We start from the raw sequence: 24,740 nt of genomic DNA, 5'->3' as shown, positions 1-24,740 counted from the left end.
GCCCATTCCACACGGAAAGTGGGCTCATCTTGGGCGGCTGCCCGAGGGGTCTCGGCTTTACAACTTTGCCGAGCAGCTACTTGGTCAGGGGCAAACACGTTTGCTAAATTCTACAAATTTGATACCCTGGCTGAGGAGGACCTGGAGTTCTCTCATTCGGTGCTGCAGAGTCATCCGCACTCTCCCGCCCGTTTGGGAGCTTTGGTATAATCCCCATGGTCCTTTCGGAGTCCCCAGCATCCACTAGGACGTTAGAGAAAATAAGAATTTCTCTATCGTCCTAGTGGATGCTGGGGTTCCTGAAAGGACCATGGGGAATAGCTGCTCCGCAGGAGACAGGGCACAAAAAGTAAAGCTTTTTCCGATCAGGTGGTGTGCACTGGCTCCTCCCCCTATGACCCTCCTCCAGACTCCAGTTAGATTTTTGTGCCCGGCCGAGAAGGGTGCAATCTAGGTGGCTCTCCTAAAGAGCTGCTTAGAGAAAGTTTAGCTAGGTTTTTTATTTTACAGTGATTCCTGCTGGCAACAGGATCACTGCAGCGAGGGACTGAGGGGAGAAGGAGTCAACTCACCTGCGTGCAGGATGGATTGGTTTCTTGGCTACTGGACATCAAGCTCCAGAGGGACGATCACAGGTACAGCCTGGATGGTCACCGGAGCCACGCCGCCGGCCCCCTTGCAGATGCTGAAATCAGAAGAGGTCCAGAATCGGCGGCTGAAGACTCCTGCAGTCTTCTAAAGGTAGCGCACAGCACTGCAGCTGTGCGCCATTTTCCTCTCAGCACACTTCACACGGCAGTCACTGAGGGTGCAGGGCGCTGGGAGGGGGGCGCCCTGGGAGGCAAATGAGTACCTATAAAGGCTAAAAATACCTCACATATAGCCCTAGAGGCTATATGGAGATATTTAACCCCTGCCTAATTTTTCTAAATAGCGGGAGACGAGCCCGCCGGAAAAGGGGCGGGGCCTATCTCCTCAGCACACGGCGCCATTTCCTCTCACAGCTCCGCTGGTCAGGACGGCTCCCAAGTCTCTCCCCTGCACTGCACTACAGAAACAGGGTAAAACAGAGAGGGGGGGGCACATTTATGGCGATATTTTGATATAACAAAGCAGCTATAAGGGAGCACTTATTATAAGGCTATCCCTGATATATATATAGCGCTTTTGGTGTGTGCTGGCAAACTCTCCCTCTGTCTCCCCAAAGGGCTAGTGGGTCCTGTCTTCGTTAGGAGCATTCCCTGTGTGTCTGCTGTGTGTCGGTACGTGTGTGTCGACATGTATGAGGACGATATTGGTGTGGAGGCGGAGCAATTGCCAAATATGAGGATGTCACCCCCTAGGGAGTCGACACCAGAATGGATGCCTTTATTTATGGAACTACGGGATAGTGTCAACACGCTAAAGCAGTCGTTTGACGACATGAGACGGCCGGACAATCAATTAGTGCCTGTCCAGGCGACTCAAACACCGTCAGGGGCTGTGAAACGCCCTTTGCCTCAGTCGGTCGACACAGACCCAGACACAGGCGATGACTCCAGTGGTGACGGTGACGAATCAACCGTATTTTCCAGTAGGGCCACACGTTATATGATTTTGGCAATGAAGGAGGCGTTACATTTAGCTGATACTACAGGTACCACTAAACAGGGTATTATGTGGGGTATAAAAAAACTACCTATAGTTTTTCCTGAATCAGAAGAACTAAATGACGTGTGTAATGAAGCGTGGGTTGCCCCTGATAAAAAGCTGATAATTTCAAAGAAATTATTGGCATTATACCCTTTCCCGCCAGAGGTTAGGGAGCGCTGGGAAACACCTCCTAGGGTGGACAAGGCGCTAACACGCTTATCTAAACAAGTGGCGTTACCCTCTCCTGAGACGGCCGCACTTAAAGATCCATCAGATAGGAGGATGGAAAATATCCAAAAAAGTATATACACACATGCAGGTGTTATACTACGACCAGCTGTAGCGACTGCCTGGATGGGCAGTGCGGGGGTAGTTTGGTCAGAATCCCTGATTGAAAATATTGATACCCTGGACAGGGACAATATTTTACTGTCGTTAGAACAAATAAAGGATGCATTTCTTTATATGCGTGATGCACAGAGGGATATATGCACACTGGCATCACGGGTAAGTGCTATGTCCATTTCGGCCAGAAGAGCTTTATGGACGCGACAGTGGACAGGCGATGCGGATTCAAAACGGCATATGGAAGTTTTGCCGTATAAAGGGGAGGAGTTATTTGGAGTCGGTCTATCAGATTTGGTGGCCACGGCTACAGCCGGGAAATCCACCTTTCTACCTCAAGTCACTCCCCAACAGAAAAAGGCACCGACTTTTCAACCGCAGCCCTTTCGTTCCTTTAAAAATAAGAGAGCAAAGGGCTATTCATATCTGCCACGAGGCAAAGGTCGAGGGAAGAGACAGCAACACGCAGCTCCTTCCCAGGATCAGAAGCCCTCCCCGGCTTCTACAAAAGCCTCAGCATGACGCTGGGGCTTCTCAAGCGGACTCGGGGACCGTGGGGGGTCGTCTCAAAAATTACAGCGCGCAGTGGGCTCACTCGCAAGTAGATCCCTGGATCCTGCAGATAATATCTCAGGGATACAGGTTGGAATTAGAGACAGATCCACCTCGCCGTTTCCTGAAGTCTGCTTTACCAACGTCCCCCTCCGAAAGGGAGACGGTGTTGGAAGCCATTCACAAGCTGTACTCTCAGCAGGTGATAGTCAAGGTACCTCTTCTGCAACAAGGGAAGGGGTATTATTCCACTCTTTTTGTGGTACCGAAGCCGGATGGCTCGGTAAGGCCTATTCTAAATCTGAAGTCCTTGAACCTGTACATAAAGAAGTTCAAGTTCAAAATGGAGTCACTCAGAGCAGTGATAGCGAACCTGGAAGAGGGGGACTTTATGGTATCCTTGGACATCAAGGATGCGTATCTCCACGTTCCAATTTACCCCTCACACCAGGGGTACCTCAGGTTCGTTGTACAAAACTGTCACTATCAGTTTCAGACGCTGCCGTTCGGATTGTCCACGGCACCTCGGATCTTTACAAAGGTAATGGCCGAGATGATGATTCTTCTTCGAAGAAAAGGCGTATTAATTATCCCATACTTGGACGATCTCCTAATAAGGGCGAGGTCCAGAGAACAGCTAGAGATGGGATTAGCACTGTCTCAGGAAGTGCTAAAACAGCACGGGTGGATTCTGAATATTCCAAAATCCCAGTTAATGCCGACAACTCGTCTGCTGTTCCTAGGGATGATTCTGGACACGGTTCAGAAAAAGGTTTTTCTCCCGGAGGAAAAAGCCAAGGAGTTATCCGAGCTTGTCAGGAACCTCCTAAAACCAGGAAAGGTGTCTGTACATCAATGCACAAGAGTCCTGGGAAAAATGGTGGCTTCTTACGAAGCAATTCCATTCGTCAGATTCCACGCAAGAATTTTCCAAAGGGATCTGTTGAACAAATGGTCAGGGTCGCATCTTCAGATGCACCTGCGGATAACCCTGTCTCCAAGGACAAGGGTGTCTCTTCTGTGGTGGTTGCAGAGTGCTCATCTATTGGAGGGCCGCAGATTCGGCATACAGGATTGGATCCTGGTGACCACGGACGCCAGCCTGAGAGGCTGGGGAGCAGTCACACAAGGAAGAAACTTCCAGGGAGTATGGACGAGCCTGGAAACGTCTCTTCACATAAACATTCTGGAACTAAGAGCAATATACAATGCTCTAAGCCAGGCAGAACCTCTGCTTCAGGGAAAACCGGTGTTGATCCAGTCGGACAACATCACGGCAGTCGCCCATGTGAACAGACAGGGCGGCACAAGAAGCAGGAGTGCAATGGCAGAAGCTGCAAGGATTCTTCGCTGGGCAGAGAATCATGTGATAGCACTGTCAGCAGTGTTCATCCCGGGAGTGGACAACTGGGAAGCAGACTTCCTCAGCAGACACGATCTTCACCCGGGAGAGTGGGGACTTCATCCAGAAGTCTTCCACATGCTGGTAACCCGTTGGGAAAGACCAATGGTGGACATGATGGCGTCTCGCCTCAACAAAAAACTGGACAGGTATTGCGCCAGGTCAAGAGATCCGCAGGCAATAGCTGTGGACGCGCTGGTAACGCCTTGGGTGTACCAGTCGGTGTATGTGTTTCCTCCTCTGCCTCTCATACCAAAAGTATTGAGAATTATACGGCAAAGAGGCGTAAGAACGATACTAGTGGTTCCGGATTGGCCAAGAAGGACTTGGTACCCGGAACTTCAAGAGATGATCACGGAAGATCCGTGGCCTCTACCTCTAAGGAGGGACTTGCTTCAGCAGGGTCCCTGTCTGTTTCAAGACTTACCGCGGCTGCGTTTGACGGCATGGCGGTTGAACGCCGGATCCTAAAGGAAAAAGGCATGCCGGAAGAAGTCATTCCTACTTTGATTAAAGCAAGGAAGGAAGTAACCGTGCAACATTATCACCGAATTTGGCGAAAATATGTTGCGTGGTGCGAAGATCGGAGTGCTCCGACGGAGGAATTTCAACTGGGTCGATTCCTACATTTCCTGCAATCAGGATTGTCAATGGGTCTCAAATTGGGATCTCTTAAGGTTCAAATTTCGGCCCTGTCGATTTTCTTTCAAAAAGAATTGGCTTCAGTCCCTGAAGTCCAGACCTTTGTTAAGGGAGTGCTGCATATACAGCCTCCTGTGGTGCCTCCAGTGGCACCGTGGGATCTCAATGTGGTTTTGGATTTCCTAAAATCTCATTGGTTTGAACCACTAAAAAAGGTGGATTTGAAATATCTCACATGGAAAGTGACCATGCTTATAGCCCTGGCTTCTGCCAGGAGAGTGTCAGAATTGGCAGCTTTATCTTACAAAAGCCCATATCTGATTTTCCATTCGGACAGGGCAGAACTGCGGACTCGTCCGCATTTTCTCCCTAAGGTGGTGTCAGCATTTCATCTGAACCAGCCTATTGTAGTGCCTGCGGCTACAAGTGACTTGGAGGACTCCAAGTTACTGGACGTTGTCAGAGCATTAAAAATATATATTGCAAGGACAGCTGGAGTCAGAAAATCTGACTCGTTGTTTATATTGTATGCACCCAACAAGATGGGTGCTCCGGCGTCTAAGCAGACGATTGCTCGTTGGATCTGTAGCACAATCCAGCTTGCACATTCTGTGGCAGGCCTGCCACAGCCTAAATCTGTAAAGGCCCACTCCACAAGGAAGGTGGGCTCATCTTGGGCGGCTGCCCGAGGGGTCTCGGCATTACAACTTTGCCGAGCAGCTACGTGTGGTCAGGGGAGAACACGTTTGTAAAATTTTACAAATTTGATACTCTGGCTAAGGAGGACCTGGAGTTCTCTCATTCGGTGCTGCAGAGTCATCCGCACTCTCCCGCCCGTTTGGGAGCTTTGGTATAATCCCCATGGTCCTTTCAGGAACCCCAGCATCCACTAGGACGATAGAGAAAATAAGATTTTACTTACCGATAAATCTATTTCTCGGAGTCCGTAGTGGATGCTGGGCGCCCATCCCAAGTGCGGATTATCTGCATAAATTGTACATAGTTATTGTTAACTAATTCGGGTTATTGTTGAAGGAAGCCATCTTTCAGAGGCTCCGCTGTTATCATACTGTTAACTGGGTTTAGATCACAAGTTGTACGGTGTGATTGGTGTGGCTGGTATGAGTCTTACCCGGGATTCAAAATCCTCCCTTATTGTGTACGCTCGTCCGGGCACAGTACCTAACTGGAGTCTGGAGGAGGGTCATAGGGGGAGGAGCCAGTGCACACCACCTGATCGGAAAAAGCTTTACTTTTTGTGCCCTGTCTCCTGCGGAGCCGCTATTCCCCATGGTCCTTTCAGGAACCCCAGCATCCACTACGGACTCCGAGAAATAGATTTATCGGTAAGTAAAATCTTATTTTACTTACCGATAATTCTATTTCTCATAGTCCGTAGTGGATGCTGGGCGCCCATCCCAAGTGCGGATTGTCTGCATTACTTGTACATAGTTATTGTTACAAAAATCGGGTTATTGTTGTTGTGAGCCATCTTTTCAGAGGCTCCTTCTGTTATCATGCTGTTAACTGGGTTCAGATCACAAGTTGTACGGTGTGATTGGTGTGGCTGGTATGAGTCTTACCCGGGATTCAAAATCCTTCCTTATTGTGTACGCTCGTCCGGGCACAGTATCCTAACTGAGGCTTGGAGGAGGGTCATAGGGGGAGGAGCCAGTGCACACCAGCTAGTCCTAAAGCTTTTACTTTGTGCCCAGTCTCCTGCGGAGCCGCTATTCCCCATGGTCCTTTCGGAGTCCCCAGCATCCACTACGGACTATGAGAAATAGAATTATCGGTAAGTAAATTCTTATTTTCAAGACCAGTTTCCGCTTAGTCTCCCGCCATGAACTAATACTTCTGCTTCCGTCTAAGATGCTTTAACATCTAATACCGCTCAGAGTCACGTGTGCAGCGATGTTCACTGGCGCATCTGTGTCCCCTCAGCTGTTTGTTAGCGGCAAGGTCGAATACCGAAGCGGGGTTTAAGTCTCCCTGTATCCCACTCTCCTGAGGCAGGCGATACAGCACTGAGCTCCTACCTACCATGGCGGTATTTGAGTAGTTTTGTCAGATTTTGGTTTTGTTCCGCCCAACAATCAGACTATTTTTCGGGAATTGTAGGCACCAATATCTGAGCTTCACACTAAAATATTTATTTTTTAAAGTTACCAATTTTCTGCCACATCACTTCATTTGCCTATGTTCTCCCACAAGTTGGATGATGTAGTGCGAGGAAAACAGGAAATATGGGCAGATTATTGAGAATGCAAACACACTGCTCAATATCTGGAGATTGTGGCAGATATTTTTGGTTTGGGATGATAGACCGGAAAATCGATTGTTCTTGTGTGTGTGGGCAAGATTTTCCCGAATTATCGGCGAAATGCTGACACGATCATTCGTACACTATATAGTAACTTTGGTCGTTCTTCCAATTATTGACAAATCGACCCAATAATTGTATAGTGTGTACCTAGCTGAAGTGCTTGATGCAAATGAGTGTTTGTGTACATTTACTGCTGTATTTATCACTGTGCATCTGAATACGCTGTCCCGGTATAAGGTAAATGCAGTAGTGTTTCCTACCTACTTTTATGTATTGTGTAATTTAAAAATTGGGTTCATTTTGCAAAATGTACAGTATATTAACGCATTTTTATGTGACTGATTGCTAGCGTGACTGCTGACTTTAAAACTTGTTTCTGTTACCCGTTTCTCTCTGTTGATTCAGATCCTCAATGCCATTGTAAAACAGGGTAGGATCTGATTGTACTTCACTTTAAAGACAAGAAAGTGAAGACTGTTACATATATTCGTATAAATACTGTTTATGTGATATTGTTGCTATGTCCAGGAAAGGCAAGGGTAATGAGGTACCTACATTAACATCATGTTTGTCCTGCACAGTGGGGTTAATCTCTCAGGACCTGGTACAAGATGAGTTATGTGCAAATTGCTATAATTTCCATGAAAGCTTGCTGCTTAAACCAGCTTCAAACCAGTTACCTGTTCAGTCACAGGAACCTCCCTGGGCAGCTTTTGCACAGACGTTGTCTAATTTAGCAGGGCGTATGGCGCCAACTGCAGTATCAGGTACGGAGTACCCACTTAACCCTTACATGCAACATTTCACTTGGGTCATGCCACATCCAGTGCAAGAAATAGCTCAGTCCTCAGCTGCCTTTCAGCAAAAACTAGCTGATAGGCCCAAGGAAATGAAGCCAGATAGACATGGAGCATCATCTTCACGGTCTACACATTTCTCAGAATCAGAGGACACTAAAGATAATGAAGCTGGATCCTACCATTCTGAATCTGCATCTAGAGAGGAGGAACACTTTTCCTCAGTGGATATATCTGATTTAATTCAGGCAGTTAAATCTATTCTGTCAGGCAGTTAAATCTATTCTGTCAATTGAGGAGGCAGCAGAACCTGTGTTTAAATTTAAGGCTCCTGTGTTTTAAACGTCCAAAAACTGTTAAGGCAGAATTTACTAACTCAGATCAGCTGAAGGAAATAATGCAAGAGGCATGGGTTACACATAGTAAGAAATATAAAAGTCCCAAAAAATTAAGTTCTTATTATCCTTTTCCTACTGTGGACAGTTTAAAAAGGGAGATTCCTCCCAAAGTAGATGCACATGTAGTTCAACTTGTGCGCAAATCTACATTATCTCTGCCTTCAGCATCAATAAATGATGTAACTGACAGAAAGATTGATGGTTTTCTATAGACTGTATTTTCCTTAACATGGGCAGTTACTAGTCCAGCTATGGCCACAGCTTGGGTGGTTAAAGCAGTGGCAGGCTGGGCAGAAGCTTTGGATGATGATCTTTCAGCAGATACAAAAAAAACAGTTAACCCATATTGCATATACAGTATAAAGCAGGCAGCTGCTTTTATGGAAGAAGCAGCCCTGGATAATTGGTACAGTTGCTTCTCAAGCATTAGCCGCCTCAGTAGCAGCTTGCAGAGCCGTCTGGCTATGTGCATGGAAGGCTGATTCGGAATCTAAGAAGGTGCTGGAATCTTGACCTTTAGTTGGAAATATTCTGTTTGGCACAGAATTAGATAACATCCTTGTGTCTGAAGCAGACTCCAAAAAAGTGAAGTTTCCTTCTTCGTCTAAGGCAGTGGTTTCCAAACTTTTTTGAATCACGGCGCCCTAGAATATCAGAATTTTTTCACGGCACCCCTAGGCCAAAAATTTCTTATTGAGAAATTTAGAAAGAAATATTACATTAAGTAGATCACGTTTATATGTCATCCTTAGGGTCGGTTGTGTGGTGAGGGACAAGATTTGCTTCTGTTTGGCCACATATTTTATGCATGGCAGCCATTTTCCTATTATATTGACCATGAATAATTTGACCCCAGGGAGCCACGGCACACAGTTTGGGAAACTCTGGTCTGAGGCTAAACCAAGATTCTTTGCTTTCTGACCCTTTCGGGCTCACTGTAAACCAAAGGGAAAGGTTTTAGCGCAAGCAGTCTCCATCAGATAAATCTGGAAGGACTAAGACAAAGCAGACCTGATTAACCAGGCGCCCGGCTTCTAAGCCGGAAGACAAGCAGTCGACCTGATGGAACGGGCCTTCGCTAGGGGGATCCCAGGGTCGGAGGTTGACTTGTTATTTTTGCACAGGTTTGGCAACTATCAACCACAGATATCTGGGTGCAAGAAGCGGTGTCTCACAATTACGCTTTTTCCTTCAAGAAAAGCAGGCCTCAAAAATTATTTTGTACTGGCCCATCTCCTGTGGAATCGAAGGCCGAGGCACTAGAGGATGCAGTTTAGAAACTACTGCAGTCAGGGGTAATAGTGCAGGTTCCTTCAGCATAGCGGTGACAAGGTTTCTATTCCAACCGGTTTCTAGTTCAGAAACCAAATGGATCATAACAAACCATTCTCAATCTCAAGGCTCTGAACAAGTATATTTGGGTGCCTCGATTCCATATGGAAACCTTGAGGTCCATTTTCCTGGCAAAGGTGCCGGGCGATTTTATGGTGTCCCTAGATAGTCAGGATGCTTACCTATAGCATCCTCGCTATCTCAGGTTGCCAGTTTCAGGCGCTACCGTTTCGACTGGCAACAGCTCCCAGAGTATTTACCAAGATCATGGTGGTAAAGAACAGCTTATCTTCGTCGTCAGGGAATAAAGATTTTTCCTTATCTAGATGACTTGTTAATCCAGGCCCAGTGTCGGGAAACTCTGCAATGCCATCTTCAAGTGAAAGTAGCCTGCCTACAGGCTCACGGCTGGCTCATAAATTGGGCGTAGTCCCATTACACAACGGATGACGCACCTGGGGGCTGTATTGGATACCAGTCTCCAGAAATTTTTTCTACCTCTGAAAAAAATAACCAGATTATAGACGAGGGTTCAGGAATTGCTACACAGTCGGAGAGTATCCATCCATGCAGCAATAGGAGTTCTGGAATCAATGGTCTCGACATTAGACATGGTAGAATATGCTCAATTCCATTCAAGACCCCTTCAGAATCTGACTCTCTCCAAGTGGAACAGACAGCATCACATAATAAAAACTCAGACAATTATTCTTCCTCAGGAAGTGAGTTAATTACTAGCCTGGTGGTTACAGATATCCCATCTGGACAAGGGTCAACCCCTTTGGATCTTCGAGTGGGAGGTTCTGACGCCAGATGCCAGTCTTCATTGATGGGGAGCCGTGACAGAACAGTACTCGTTCCAGGGACGCTGGACCAAGTAAGAAAGTTGTCTGCCAATCAGTGTTCTGGAACTCCAGGCCATATACATGGCACTAACCCAGGCAAAAGAAATACTTCACGTCAAGCCGATTCAGATTCGCTGAGACAGTGCCATGGCAGTAGCGTACCTTAATCACCAGGGAGGCACTCCAAAGGGCAGCGAAGTAGGTAAGCCACACATTAAGGTGGGCAGAACTTCATCATCCAGCCGTGTCAGCAGTGTTCATGCCAGCAGTCCTAAATTGGGAAGCGGACTTTCCCAGCAGGCATGACATTCATGCAAGCGAATGGGCCTTACAGCCAGAAGTCTCTCACATTCTGGTAAACAAGTGGGGACTGCTGGAGGTGGATCTCGTGGCCTCTCTTCAGAACAACAATGTACCTGCATATGGGTCAAGAACAGAGGATCCCGAGGTAATCTTCATGGAAGTCTTTCAGATTCTGGTAAACAAGTGGAGACTGCTGGAGGTAGATCTCATGGCCTCTCGTTGGAACAACAATGTTCCTGCATACGGGTCAAGAACAGAGGATCCCGAGGCAATCTTCATGGATCCTCTAGCAGTGAGATTGAATTTTCGTCTGGCATACCTGTTTTCACCAATCTTTCTGGTGCCCGGAGTGACTCGAAAACAGGAAGGGGGCGCCGTGATATTAATAGCTCCGACTTGGCCCAGATGAAATTGGTACACAGATCTGCAGAGGCTGTCCACGGATACTCTGCTTCTACTGCCTCAACATCCAGATCTACTGATTCAGGGTCCCTGTCTCTACAAACACCTGGGTCGACTAGCTTTGACGGTGTGGCTCTTGAAATATCCGTCTTAAAAGCTAGAGGGGTTTCACAAGGAGTAATTCAGACGATGCTTAAAGCAAGGAAGCCATCCTCTGCTCGCATCTATTACCGGACATGGCATACTTATTTTCAGTGGCGCACTGCCAAAAGTTTTAATCCTAGGTCCTTCAGAGTTTCAAAAATTTTAGCTTTTCTTCAAGCAGGAATGGACAGGGGTCTCTGCATAGCTTCCTTAAAGGTACAAGTATCAGCATCAGCTGTATGGTTCTAAGAGAATATTGCAAACCTACAGGATGTTCGCACTTTTTTCCAAGAAATGCTTCACATTCAACCTCCTTTTGTTTCCCCTACAGCTCCCTGGTATCTAGAAATAGTTCTCGGGGCACTTCAAGTTGCTAAATTTGAACCACTAAATCATGTGGATCTCAAATGGTTGACAGCTAAATTGCTGTTTCTTCTGGCAATTGCTTCAGCTAGAAGAGTATCCTATTTAGGGGCACTGTAGTGTCACCCTCCATTTATGGTATTTCATCCAGATAGAGCAGTTCTTCAAACTAAATCTGGATATCTTCCTAAGGTGGTTTCTAAGTTCCATTTTAATGAAGAAATAGTAGTTCTGGTTTTTCAGGTACGGACCTTTCTGAAGTAGATGCATCATTGGAAGTAGTTTGTGCACTAAGTATCTACGTGGATCATACCAGTGCCATCAGAAGGACTGACGCTTTGTTCTCTGCGGATTTCACAAGAGAGGGTCGCCTGCCAATAAGCAAACACTGGCTAGGTGATGAAGCATACACTGAAGCTGATCGCCCTATCCCGGATAATGTCTCTGCCCACTCTACTCATAAGGTAGGTCCTTCATGGGCAGCCCACCATGGTGCCTCAGCTGAACAACTCTGTAAGGCTGCTACATGGTCACACATCAACACATTCATTATGCCTTTGACACCTTTTCCTCTCGGGACGCTGCATTTGGGCAAAGGATTATCCTGTCTAATCAGGAGCGGATCTCCCTTAGTTACTGCTTTGGGACGTCCCAAGGTAGATCCTGTGTACTACTGTGGACCCCGAAGGAGAAATCCGGAGTTATGGTAGACTTACCGTAGATAACTCTATTTCTTAGCAGTCCACAGTAGCCACAGGGATCCCACCCTCATGTACCTGATTTGAGAATCTTGCACTTTTCCTTTCCTCTGGTATGGAAGTGTGTGTATGTTCTTCTCACCTGAATAGGGCTCCCTCTCGATTAAACTGCTCCTACCTTGAGTTTTGGAACCAATTGAATTCCCTGAGCCAGGAGGCGGTGTTACAGGGGCCTTGCCCGATATTCCTGGGAGTCGGAAAGCTTTGACTGTTTGGTGCCTGTTCCTCAGACGCCACCCAATACCCAAGGTAGATCTTGTGGATTCTGTGGACTTTGGAGAAATAGTTATCTACAGTAAGTCTACCATAACTCCTGATTTTAAAGAACTTGGTATTATTGTTTTTACTTGGTTTATTTATTTACTTTATTATTTTTTTATAAAAATCCAATTTAAATTTAAAATAAATCAGATTTAAATTTAAAAAAAAAAATGTTTAATGATTTTTTTTCACACCCTGCCAATATGTGTTTAGTGTTGTCAGGCTGAGCGCTGTGTAAAGTGTTAAAGATTATACTGGATTCACCTAAATAAGAACAATTTAATTCATGCACAAGCGGTGCATAAAAGCGTCTGCTGGCAAATACCTCAGCATTGTTAATAGAACAACTAGGACTCTTATTTGTAATCCTAGCTAATTGTTTTACTTTCTCTCTTCCCCCATAGGTTATTCTATCCACAAATATTGCTGAGACAAGTATCACTATAAACAATATTGTTTATGTCATAGATTCCTGCATGTAAGTCTTTGATATTATTACCCGTATCACCCTGTCTATTAGCCATGTTTGGTCATATTTAGTATATGGAATAATATACCATGTTTTTGATTTATCACCTTACATTAGAGCACCTTACCAGAGCATTATCTATACGTTACTCATTACATATTTGTTTATTAACTACACGTAGTGTTACATTGGTAGTTTTAAACATTTATTTCTATAATTGCAGGCAAAAGGTAAAACAATTTACAGCACACAACAACATGACCAATTATGCCACAGTCTGGGCTTCCAAAAGCAACCTGGAGCAGAGGAAGGGAAGAGCAGGACGCGTGTGGCCCGGCTTCTGTTTCCACTTGTGCAGCAGGGCACGCTATGAGCGGTGAGGAAGTGGCTCTTAACTGACATTAGAACATGATTTGTCCTGTATGATATTGTAACAGTGGAGTATAAGAACTGTATATTTGTGCTTCCATGTGCATGGCTTTAATGCAATGAATGTTATTGTTCAACAGTGCCCAAACATTTACAATCTGAGTCATGTATTTTCTAGCTTGGAGCCTCACTTTACCCCAGAAATATTACGTACGCCTCTGCACGAGGTTTCTCTGAACATTAAACTTCTACGACTGGGAGACATTGGTCAGTTCCTGTCAAAGGCTATAGAGCCTCCTCCACTGGATGCTGTGAAAGAAGCAGAACGCACACTAAGAGGTACAGTATGTTGTATTAAGTATCTAAGTATATCATTCAGGACATTAATGGTAATGTAACTACATGTCTGTCAGTTTAGGGGATGACCCCTGGGAAGTGGAGACAGTTGTTTTCATGTGAATCTAGCTTATAAAAGAATAAGTGGAAATAAAGTGTCCACTATTGGTGGAGCCTAATAGTACATCTCTCTACTAGTGTTCTTTATTAGAACCAGAGCTTTTCCTATTTGCCCTTTCATGATTTGCATGTTATTAGGGCAATTACAACTATTTCTATATCTTTTTGAAAACTGATTATTTCAGCATGTGAGATGTCCTACAAGTAGTTTTTAAAGCAGCAATCTCATTTTTAGAGCTGAATGCATTGGACGCCAATGATGAGCCGACTCCTCTAGGAAGGATTTTAGCAAAATTACCAATAGAGCCGCGACTGGGAAAAATGATGATCATGGGCTGTATATTGCAGTGAGTATATGGAGAATATGCGTACAGTTAAATCCTTTTGTTTCTGAAGTGCAGAATTAAATTGTGTCCTATTCCAGTGTTGGCGATGCTGTTTGTACGATATCTGCTGCCACCTGTTTCCCGGAGCCATTCATCAGTGAAAGCCGTGGACTGGGAGATGTACATAGGAACTATGCTGGCAATCGATTTTCTGACCACGTGGCGCTGCTGTCTGTGTTTCAGGCCTGGGACGATGCAAGGTATTATCATGTGCATAACTATTGAGAAATGTCTAATATGGAGTCTGTGCTCTCAACAACTTTTTCCTCTTTCCTGTGTTTTTTTTCTTCTTTTCTATTCTTTAGAAAGGGAGGCGAAGATGCAGAAATTAGATTTTGTGAGGAAAAGCGTCTCAACAGGGTGATTCTGCGAATGGCTTGGGAAGCAAAAGTGCATCTCAAAGAAATCTTGGTAAAGGCTAGGTTCCCTGAAGGTAAGTGTTTAAGAATTATGCTCAACACAGGCTTGCTATTTGCATTATTAACATTTTATGTAGTGTCAGCATGCTCCTACTGCTACTATTACATGTGTATTTACAGGAGATTTGTGTGTCCTTTTTTCTCATTCAAGAAGGCTGGGGGACACTGGACCATGGTGTTGCATGTTGAGACTGCTGAAACTGGCACTTAATCTATAGCTTTAAATTCTAAGATAAAAATTGGAAGGTTGTCTCAAGTCCATTTTCATAGGTTCTGGGGTTGTTATCTGACCTATACTAGCTTCGGCAGGGGTGACTCATGCTATGGAGTCTTGGGCTAACAAACTAGTCGCAGTTCTTCACAGTGATTGGTCCAAGGTTTCCCTACTGGAATTGGCAGAACAGCTTTGTGGGGTGTGTGAGGCCGCACCAGACTGTGCTTAGGTGGCTTCCAGGGTTTCAGCTACAGTCCTTGGCTTCATGCTTGGATTGTGGATTCAGAATACAAAAAGTTCCTTGGAATCTTCCATTTCTCCTGCAGGGTCCACAGGTTATCCACAGGATAACAATGGGATATGATGGAGCGACAGCGGATTGGCACCAAACGATCACAAGCTTTCAGTCCTCCCAGGATGCAACGGGCCCGTCCATATATTCCCGCCCACTGGCTCAGGCAAATCAGTTTTTTGTTTGGTGCGGCATGAGCCGGACCATGGTCACAGGGCTGCTGTTTTGGGCAGCCCTAAGCTTTCTTAATTTAGTTTTATAGTCTTACTATGTTTTCTGAGTGATCTTTCCTAACAGCGTCTTACACGCATATGGGGAAGGGTCGCTCCAACAAGGTTCAGCCGGGTCACAACAACGCTTACCCATGGTACAAGTGCTATCTCGACAGGCGTCTGTGTCTGATATACGTAACTAGCAGGTCCAGCAGATGTGACCAGGCTGTGGCCGGAGCACAGTGAGAAGGTAAGGTATCTGTTCCACTTAGAAGCGGAATAACGGACACAACCGCACTGTATTGGGAGGAGAGTACCAAACAGTAGCTGGCGCGCCGCCACCACAGTGCTCCAGCGCTAGGCCTTAGGGATCATAAGCACCAGTATTAGTATGAGGCTGCGATCCCTAGGCTTGATATCAGCGGTGGGGATTCAGACACTCTCCTGGGCGCCCCTCCCCCCTTTTCATGACCAGTTTCCGTCGGTCTCCCGCCATGAACTGATTGCCTCACTTCCGTCTCAGACGCTACCACGAGGGGTCTCGGTCGCAGCATGGGCCACTGCGTCTGTATACATTAAGCGCTGCCATGAGGAGACCCGGTCGCAGTACAGGCGTCTGTATGATCGGTGCGTCTCTGTCAACTAAAAGTTACCGGAGCGGCAGTGTACACTAGTAGCGTCTGGATCCACTCAGCGTTCGCTAACGTATTGATCGATCTTGGAAGTGGGGTGAGTCTCGCTGTATCCCACTCTACTGAGTACGGGTTATACAGCACTAAATTTCTATCTACTTATGTCAGTATGAATAGTTACGTTTTAGTGCATATTGCATATGAGTCTGTGTACATTACTGCGGTTTTCTTCGCAATGCGTCAGAATACGTTAAGAGATCTGTATAGAACAGAATTCAGTATTATGCACTCCTACATACTTTGAAATGTGTTTGTAGTTGATTGTTTTGCGTTTCAAAGTATTGCAAGGCAAGTCCCTGTTCAACAGCAGGTAGATCCACCTTGGGCTATGTTTGCACAGACCTTGTCCGGTATAGCTGAACGGGTAATCTCTACAGCTTCAATACCATACACTATTAACCCATACATGCAGCTCCCTTCTTACGTTATAGTCCCAACAGCTTCTCCAAGGAAGCAAGCTGATAAACCGAGTGTAAATATATCAAATTCACAGGCTACACAGGATGATACAGAAGATGATGATTGCTCTATATACTCTGCTTCAGCATATGAGGAACAAGTAGAGGATATCAGCTCAGAGGATATAGTTGAATTAATTGGAGCAATGAAGGCTATTCTGTCTTTAGAGGATTCAGTAGAGTCGGTGTTAAAAACTAAGGCACCTGTATTTAAACATCCCTAAACAGTTAGGGTTGAGTTTCCAGGGTCAGATCAGCTGACGGAAATCATGGAGGAAGCTTGGGCTACACCCAATAATAAATATAGAATTCCCAAAAAAATGGGATTCCTATTACCCTTTTCCAACTGGGGACTGTTTAAAAAGAGAAGTACCTCCTAAGGTAGATACGCACGTCATTCGATTGGTGCGAGAATCTATATTTCCTTTACCGTCAACATCAATAAATTATGTCACAGACAGAAGAGTGGATGGGTTTTTGAAAACTATTTTTTCTCTGTCAGGGGCAGTCATAAGGCCAGCTATGACTTCAGCCTGGATGGCAAAGGCGGTAGCTGAATGGGCTGACTTACTGGAAAACGGGCTTTCGGCACCTACTAGGGAGCAGGAGTCCCATATAGCTCACATGAAGCAGGCGGCAGTATTCCTAGAGGAAGCAGCAATAGATATGGGTACAATTTCTTCCAAATCGTCAGCCTTAACGGTAGCTGTTCGCAGAGAAATTTGGCTACATACGTGGAAAGCTGATTCAGAATCTAAGAAGGTTCTGGAATTGTTGCCTTTTGTTGGAAATATTCTGTTTGGTAAGGAATTGGCAGAAGCAGAATCCAAGAAAGTCAGGTTTCCTGCCAATTATAACCCCAGGCCTAGGAGTTCGGGTTTTCGGCCATTTCGGTCGCAAGGAAAAAACAAAAGGAAAAAGTGAATCTAAGCAGCCCCAATACAATAAGTTTGGTAAGGCAAAGAAGCAATGGGCCACCAGAGGGCAAGCTTCCAAACCAGAACATAAGCCATCGGCCTGATGGTGCGGGCCTCCGCCTGGGGGACCCTAGGGTAGGGGGCCGACTTCTTCAGTTTGCACACATATGGCAGCAGTCAACAACAGATGCTTGGGTGCAAGAAGCGGTATCTCTGGGTTATGTTTTCCCTTTAAAGAAGCAGCCTCCTCGAAGGTTCTTCTGCACCAGTCCGTCTCGGATAGAGGCGAAGGCCAGAGCTCTGCAAGAAGCAGTTCAGAAATTGCTTCAGTCAGGAGTAATTATTCCAGTGCCCCCTGCACAACGGGGACAGGGTTTTTACTCCAACCTGTATTTGGTTCAGAAGCTAAATGGGTCGTACCGGCCCATTCTCAATCTCAAAATGTTAAACAAATACATTTGGGTTCCACATGGAGACGTTACGCTCCATAGTTTTGGCCATGGAACCAGGGGATTACATGGTATCTCTGGATATACAATATGCTTACCTGCATGTTCCTATAGCATTGTCTCATCAGTGTTACCTCAGGTTCGCCATCCTCCAGCAACATTTTCAGTTCCAGGCATTACCCTTTGGGTTAGCCACAGCCCCCAGATTATTTACCAAGATTATGGTGGTGATGGCAGTTTATCTCCGCAAGCAGGGGATAAGAATTTTTCCATACCTCGACGATCTGTTAATCCTGGGAAAATCCCAGGAACTGCTCTTGAGCCATCTCCAACAGACAGTATCTTGTCTACAGAAGTACGGATGGCTCATAAATTTGGCAAAGTCATCTCTGATTCCGTCACAACAGATGATTCACTTGGGGGCTGTATTGGATTCAGGTCTGCAGAAAATATTCTTACCTTGGAACAAATTATCCAAGGTGCAATTAATGACTCAGAAGTTGTTACACAGTCAAACAATATCAATTCACGCAGCAATGCGAGTGATGGGTTTGATGGTGTCAACATTCGACATGGTGGAGTATGCTCAATTCCACTCAAGACCTCTGCAGCGTCTGATTCTGGCCAGATGGAATGGAGTACATCAGACAATAAAGAAACAGACAATGGTACTTCCAGTAAAGGGAAAAAGGTCGTTAGCCTGGTGGCTGCAGACATCCCATCTAGGGAGACCCTTTTGGATATCAAATTGGGAGATCCTGACAACAGATGCCAGTCTTCAGGGCTGGGGAGCAGTGTCCGGGAAATTATGGTTCCAGGGACAGTGGACCACAGAAGAAAGTTGCCTACCAATAAACCTGTTGGAACTTCGGGCCATATACAGGGCACTGATTCAGGCAAAGGACACACTGCAATGAAAACCAGTCCAGATCCGATCGGACAATGCAACGGCTGTAGCGTACCTCAACCATCAGGGAGGAACTAGCAGCTAAAAAGCAATGAAGGAGCATTGTCCGCAGTGTTCGTTCCCGTAGTCCTAAACTGAGAAGCGGACTTTCTCAGTCGACACACCATTCAGGCAAGCGAATGGGCTGTGCACCCGGAGGTCTTCCAGACTCTAGTAGACAAGTGGGGTTTGCCAGAAATAGAACTCATGGCATCCCATCTGAACAACAAAGTACCCGTATACGGGTCAAGAACAAAGGATCCCAGAGCGATCTTTGTGGATGCTTTGTCAGTGAAATGCGACTTTCAGCTGGCTTATCTGTTTCCTCCGTTCACCCTGTTACCCAGGGTGGTGAGAAAAATAAAGCAAGCAAAGGGTGCCGTGATTCTAATAACTCCGGCTTGGCCCAGAAGGCATTGGTACATAGATCTGCAGAGGATGTCGATGGATACGCCAATTCTACTCCCTAAACGTCCAGATCTACTGATGCAGGGTCCTTGTTATCAGAGGCACCTGGATTGACTGTCTTTGATGGCGTGGCTGCTGAAACCTGTATCCTGAAGTCAAGAGGATTCTCACAACAGGTAATTCAAACTTTACTCAAAGCAAGGAAACCCTCCTCAGCTCGCATTTATCACCGTATATGGCAAGCCTATTTCATTGGTGCAGTGAAAAAAGTATGGACCCAAAATCTTTTAGAGTATCCAGGATCTTAGATTTCCTTCAGGCAGGAATGGATAAGGGTCCGAAGGTGGCTTCCTTGAGAGTGCAAGTATCAGCATTGACGGTATGGTTTCAAAAGAAAATTGCAAATTTACAGGATGTGCGTACTTTTTTCCAGGGAATGCTGCGCATTCAACCTCCTTTTGTTCCTCCTGCAGTGCCTTGGGATTTAAGTCTGGTTCTCAAAGCCCTTCAAGGTACTCTATTTGAACCACTTGATAAAGTGTATCTTAAATGGTTGACAGCTAAAGTTCTCTTTCTACTGACTATGGCATCAGCTAGAAGAGTGTCAGATTTAGGAGCGCTGTCATGTAAATCTCCTTTTCTGATTTTTTTTATCCAGATAAAGCAGTTCTCCTAAATGAGTCTGGTTATCTTTCTAAGGTGGTATCTAAATTTCACCTTAATGAAGAAATTGTAGTCCCGGCTTTTCAGGTATCGGGACCTTCTACGGGAGAAGCGTTGCTGGACGTAGTCCGGGCACTAAGAATCTAGGTGGATCGTACCAGTGCCATCAGAAAGACAGATTCTCTCTTCATTCTCTACGGATTTCACAAGAGGGGATGGCCTGCTACTAAACAGACGCTAGCAAGATGGCTTCGAATGACTATTTCAGAAGCATATTCTCGAGCTGATCTCCCTGTTCCGGCTAATGTCTCTGCTCACTCTACTCGTAATGCACAACATGGTGCTTCAGCAGAACAGATATATAAGGCAGCCACATGGTCTTCCATTAACACATTCATTAGACATTATTCCTTGGATACTTTTGCCTCTCATGACGCTGAATTCGGGCGTAAGGTTCTCCTGTCTAATCAGGAGCGTCCCAACCACTAAAAATTGCTTTGGGAAATCCCATTGCTATCCTGTGGATAACCTGTGCACCCTGCCGGAGAAATATACGTTATGGTAAGAACTTACCGTTGATAACGGTGTTTCTCCTATGTCCACAGGTTTCCACACGGATCCCACCCTGACGCACCTGATTTGAGGATCTTTATACTCCCTAAACTCTCCCCACTTGCATGGAAGGGTGTGCATGTGTGTTCTTCTCGCCTGAATAGGGTTCTACGTAATGCTCCTGCCTAAATGCTTTGGAATCCAACTGATTTACCTGAGCCAGTGGGCGGAGATATATGGACGGGCCCGTTGCATCCTGGGAGGACTGAAAGTTTGTGATCATGTCGCTCCATCATATCCCATTGTTATCCTGTGGAAAACTGTGGACAGGTTTTACCATTATCAACGGTAAGTTCTTACCATAACATATATTTGGTGGGGGTGTTCTTTTTGGGCCAGGGCTGGATACTATTATTGTTCAGGCTACCGGTAAGAAAAGCACTTTTCTTCTGGTGGCTTCACCTGAACAGAGGGTCCGTGTTTCTAAACTTTTTGCATCTCCGTTTGGTTGGGGTGTAACGTCCACAAGAGATTAGTCAGCCAGAGACCGCTTCTTCCCTGGCAGGGATTTGACTTATAAGGCCAGATTGTTTGGTGCCAACCGGCGCTCGGGGGCTAAGTCTCCGAAGCAGCCTAGTGCCTGATGGGCTCTTTCTCCACTTAATCTAGTCACAAGTCAGGGGGCGGTTGCACTAGTCCAGAGACCGTTGGTTGGAGTCGTCTTTAGACACCTGGATGCTGGACATCATTTCCAGAGGTTACATCATCGACCTCAGGGGTGTGCCACCACAGCGTTTTTCACCACAGCTCTTCCCCGGGATGCACAGAAGAGGGTGGTATTGGACCAGGCTATAAATCTTTTTCTCTAACGTCCTAGTGGATGCTGGGGACTCCGTAAGGACCATGGGGAATAGACGGGCTCCGCAGGAGACTGGGCACTCTAAAGAAAGATTCAGTACTATCTGGTGTGCACTGGCTCCTCCCTCTATGCCCCTCCTCCAGACCTCAGTTAGAATCTGTGCCTGGCCAGAGCTGGGTGCTCCTAGTGGGCTCTCCTGAGCTTGCTAGAAAAGAAAGTATTTTGTCAGGTTTTTTATTTTCAGAGAGCTTCTGATGGCAACAGACTCTCTGCTATGTGGGACTGAGGGGAGAGAAGCAAACCTACTCACTTCAGCTAAGTTTTAGGCTACTGGACACCATTAGCTCCAGAGGGATCGAACACAGGTACCTAACCTTGATCGTCCGTTCCCGGAGCCGCGCCGCCGCCCCCCTCGCAGAGCCAGAAGTACAGAAGCAGCAGAAGCAAGAAGACATCGAAATCGGCGGCAGAAGACTCCTGTCTACACTTAAGGTAGTGCACAGCACTGCAGCTGTGCGCCATTGCTCCTGCAGCACACCCACACACTCCGGTCACTGTAGGGTGCAGGGCGCAGGGGGGGGCACCCTGGGCAGCAATTAAGATACCTGATGGCAAAAGTATACATATATACAGTCAGGCACTGTATATATGTGCAAGCCCCCGCCATTTTTACACATGAGAAGCGGGACAGAAGCCCGCCGCTGAGGGGGCGGGCCTTCTTCCTCAGCACACCAGCGCCATTTTCTCTAAACAGCTCCGCTGGAAGGATGCTCCCCAAGCTCTCCCCTGCAGTATACAGGTGCAATAGAGGGTAAAAAAGAGAGGGGGGGCACATAAATTTAGGCGCAGAGATATATATATATAAAAACAGCAGCTACTGGGTAAACACTAAGGTACAGTGTAATCCCTGGGTTATATAGCGCAGCAGTGTTCATTCCGGGAGTGGACAACTGGGAAGCAGACTTCCTCAGCAGGCACGACCTCCACCTGGGAGAGTGGGGACTTCATCAAGAAGTCTTCACGCAGATTGCAAGTCGGTGGGAACTGCCACAGGTGGACATGATGGCGTCCCGCCTCAACAAAAAGCTAAAAAGGTATTGCGCCAGGTCAAGGGACCCTCAGGCGATAGCTGTGGACGCACTGGTAACACCGTGGGTGTTCCAGTCGGTCTATGTGTTTCCTCCTCTTCCTCTCATACCCAAGGTACTGAGAATCGTAAGGAAAAGAAGAGTGAAAACAATACTCATTGTTCCGGACTGGCCAAGAAGGACTTGGTACCCGGAACTGCAAGAAATGCTCACAGAGGAACCATGGCCTCTGCCTCTCAGACAGGACCTGTTGCAACAGGGGCCCTGTCTGTTCCAAGACTTACCGCGGCTGCGTTTGACGGCATGGCGGTTGAACGCCGAATCCTAGCAGAAAAGGGCATTCCGGATGAAGTTATTCCTACGCTGATAAAGGCTAGGAAGGACGTGACAGCAAAGCATTATCACCGTATATGGCGAAAATATGTTGCTTGGTGTGAGGCCAGGAAGGCCCCTTCAGAGGAATTCCAGCTGGGTCGATTCCTGCACTTCCTACAGTCAGGTGTGACAATGGGCCTAAAATTAGGGTCCATAAAGGTCCAGATTTCGTCCCTATCCATCTTCTTTCAAAAAAAAATGGCTTCACTGCCTGAGGTTCAGACGTTTGTTAAGGGAGTGCTGCATATTCAGCCCCCTTTTGTGCCACCAGTGGCACCTTGGGATCTTAACGTGGTGTTGGATTTCCTGAAATCCCACTGGTTTGAGCCACTTAAGACCGTGGAACTAAAGTATCTCACGTGGAAAGTGGTCATGCTGTTGGCTTTAGCTTCAGCTAGGCGTGTGTCAGAATTGGCGGCTTTGTCATGTAAAAGCCCCTATCTGGTTTTCCATATGGACAGGGCAGAATTGCGGACTCGTCCGCAGTTTCTGCCAAAGGTGGTGTCATCTTTTCATTTGAACCAACCTATTGTGGTGCCTGCGGCTACTCGTGACTTGGAGGACTACAAGTTGCTGGACGTAGTCCGGGCTTTGAAGATTTATGTAACCAGAACGGCTGGAGTCAGGAAGACTGACTCGCTGTTTATCCTGTATGCATCCAACAAGCTGGGTGCTCCTGCTTCAAAGCAAACTATTGCTCGCTGGATCTGTAACACGATTCAGCAGGCTCATTCTGCGGCGGGATTGCCGCAGCCGAAATCTGTGAAAGCCCATTCCACAAGGAAAGTGGGCTCTTCTTGGGCGGCTGCCCGAGGGGTCTCGGCATTACAGCTTTGCCGAGCTGCTACTTGATCGGGTTCAAACACTTTTGCAAAACTCTATAGGTTTGATACCCTGGCTGAGGAGGACCTTGTGTTTGCCCATTCGGTGCTGCAGAGTCATCCGCACTCTCCCGTCCGTTTGGGAGCTTTGGTATAATCCCCATGGTCCTTACGGAGTCCCCAGCATCCACTAGGACGTTAGAGAAAATAAGAATTTACTCACCGGTAATTCTATTTCTCGTAGTCCGTAGTGGATGCTGGGCGCCCGTCCCAAGTGCGGACTTTCTGCAATACGTGTGTATAGTTATTGCTTAACAAAGGGTTATGGTTATGTAGCATCGGTTGAGTGATGCTCAGTTGTTGTTCATACTGTTAACTGGGTAAGCTTATCACAAGTTGTACAGTGTGATTGGTGTGGCTGGTATGAGTCTTACCCTGGATTCCAAAATCCTTTCCTTGTAATGTCAGCTCTTCCGGGCACAGTTTCCTTAACTGAGGTCTGGAGGAGGGGCATAGAGGGAGGAGCCAGTGCATACCAGGTAGTACTGAATCTTTCTTTAGAGTGCCCAGTCTCCTGCGGAGCCCGTCTATTCCCTATGGTCCTTACGGAGTCCGCAGCATCCACTACGGACTACGAGAAATAGAATTACCGGTGAGTAAATTCTTATTTTTTCTATCATCTCAGCAAGCATCATTGTTCGAGTTCCGCTACTGGAGCAGAAATTGGGGTTTTACTACAGCTTGTTCCTGGTTCAGAAGCACATTCCAGCTGATCTTGAATCTTCGCACCTTGAGCACCAGGTTGTGGGTGGATCATTTTCAAATGGAATCACTCCGATCAGTGATCCACAGCATTGAGGCCAACAAAATTTTGGCCTCATTTGATGAAATTCTTCAGAATTGGATGGGATGTTCAGAACCGGCCAGATTGGGCGTGCAGGTTGTAGTATGTCGACATCCTCAAAATGACGGTAGGTCCTAGGAGAGACGTCTTCCACTTCAACCAGACCTGCTGCAACATGGTCTTCATCTACATGAGGACCTTCTTCATTTGGCCTGGCTTTTGAGACTAAGCTTTTGAAAGCCTAAAGGTTTTGCTCACTCTGTAGTCCGTACTATGCTGCGAGCCCAGAAACTGGTTTTGCGCGCAATTACTATGGAAACTCTACATCTTGTTGTGTAAACAGAGAAGG

The 24,740-nt window shown here is 46.4% G+C and overlaps 1 protein-coding gene across 2 annotated transcripts in view; it reads left to right on the top strand.

Moving 5' to 3' along the window:
- Positions 1-24,740, top strand: part of LOC134957687 (ATP-dependent RNA helicase A protein-like) — a 699,701-nt gene that overhangs the window by 215,240 nt on the left and 459,721 nt on the right. The window contains exons 19-24 of one of the 2 annotated variants that reach the window (XM_063939767.1): positions 12,907-12,980; positions 13,195-13,347; positions 13,519-13,679; positions 14,032-14,143; positions 14,221-14,382; positions 14,488-14,615. The exons of the other annotated variant lie outside the window; for it this stretch is intronic. Of the exons in view, the coding sequence (XP_063795837.1) occupies positions 12,907-12,980; positions 13,195-13,347; positions 13,519-13,679; positions 14,032-14,143; positions 14,221-14,382; positions 14,488-14,615 (790 nt within the window). The remainder of the gene's footprint in view (positions 1-12,906; positions 12,981-13,194; positions 13,348-13,518; positions 13,680-14,031; positions 14,144-14,220; positions 14,383-14,487; positions 14,616-24,740) is intronic. 2 annotated transcript variants of the gene reach the window in all.

This window comes from Pseudophryne corroboree, chromosome 9 (genome assembly GCF_028390025.1).
Source record: "Pseudophryne corroboree isolate aPseCor3 chromosome 9, aPseCor3.hap2, whole genome shotgun sequence".
Lineage (NCBI taxonomy): Eukaryota > Metazoa > Chordata > Amphibia > Anura > Myobatrachidae > Pseudophryne > Pseudophryne corroboree.
The sequence above is the reverse complement of the archived record's forward strand: the minus strand, read 5'-3'. Positions and strand labels throughout refer to the sequence as shown.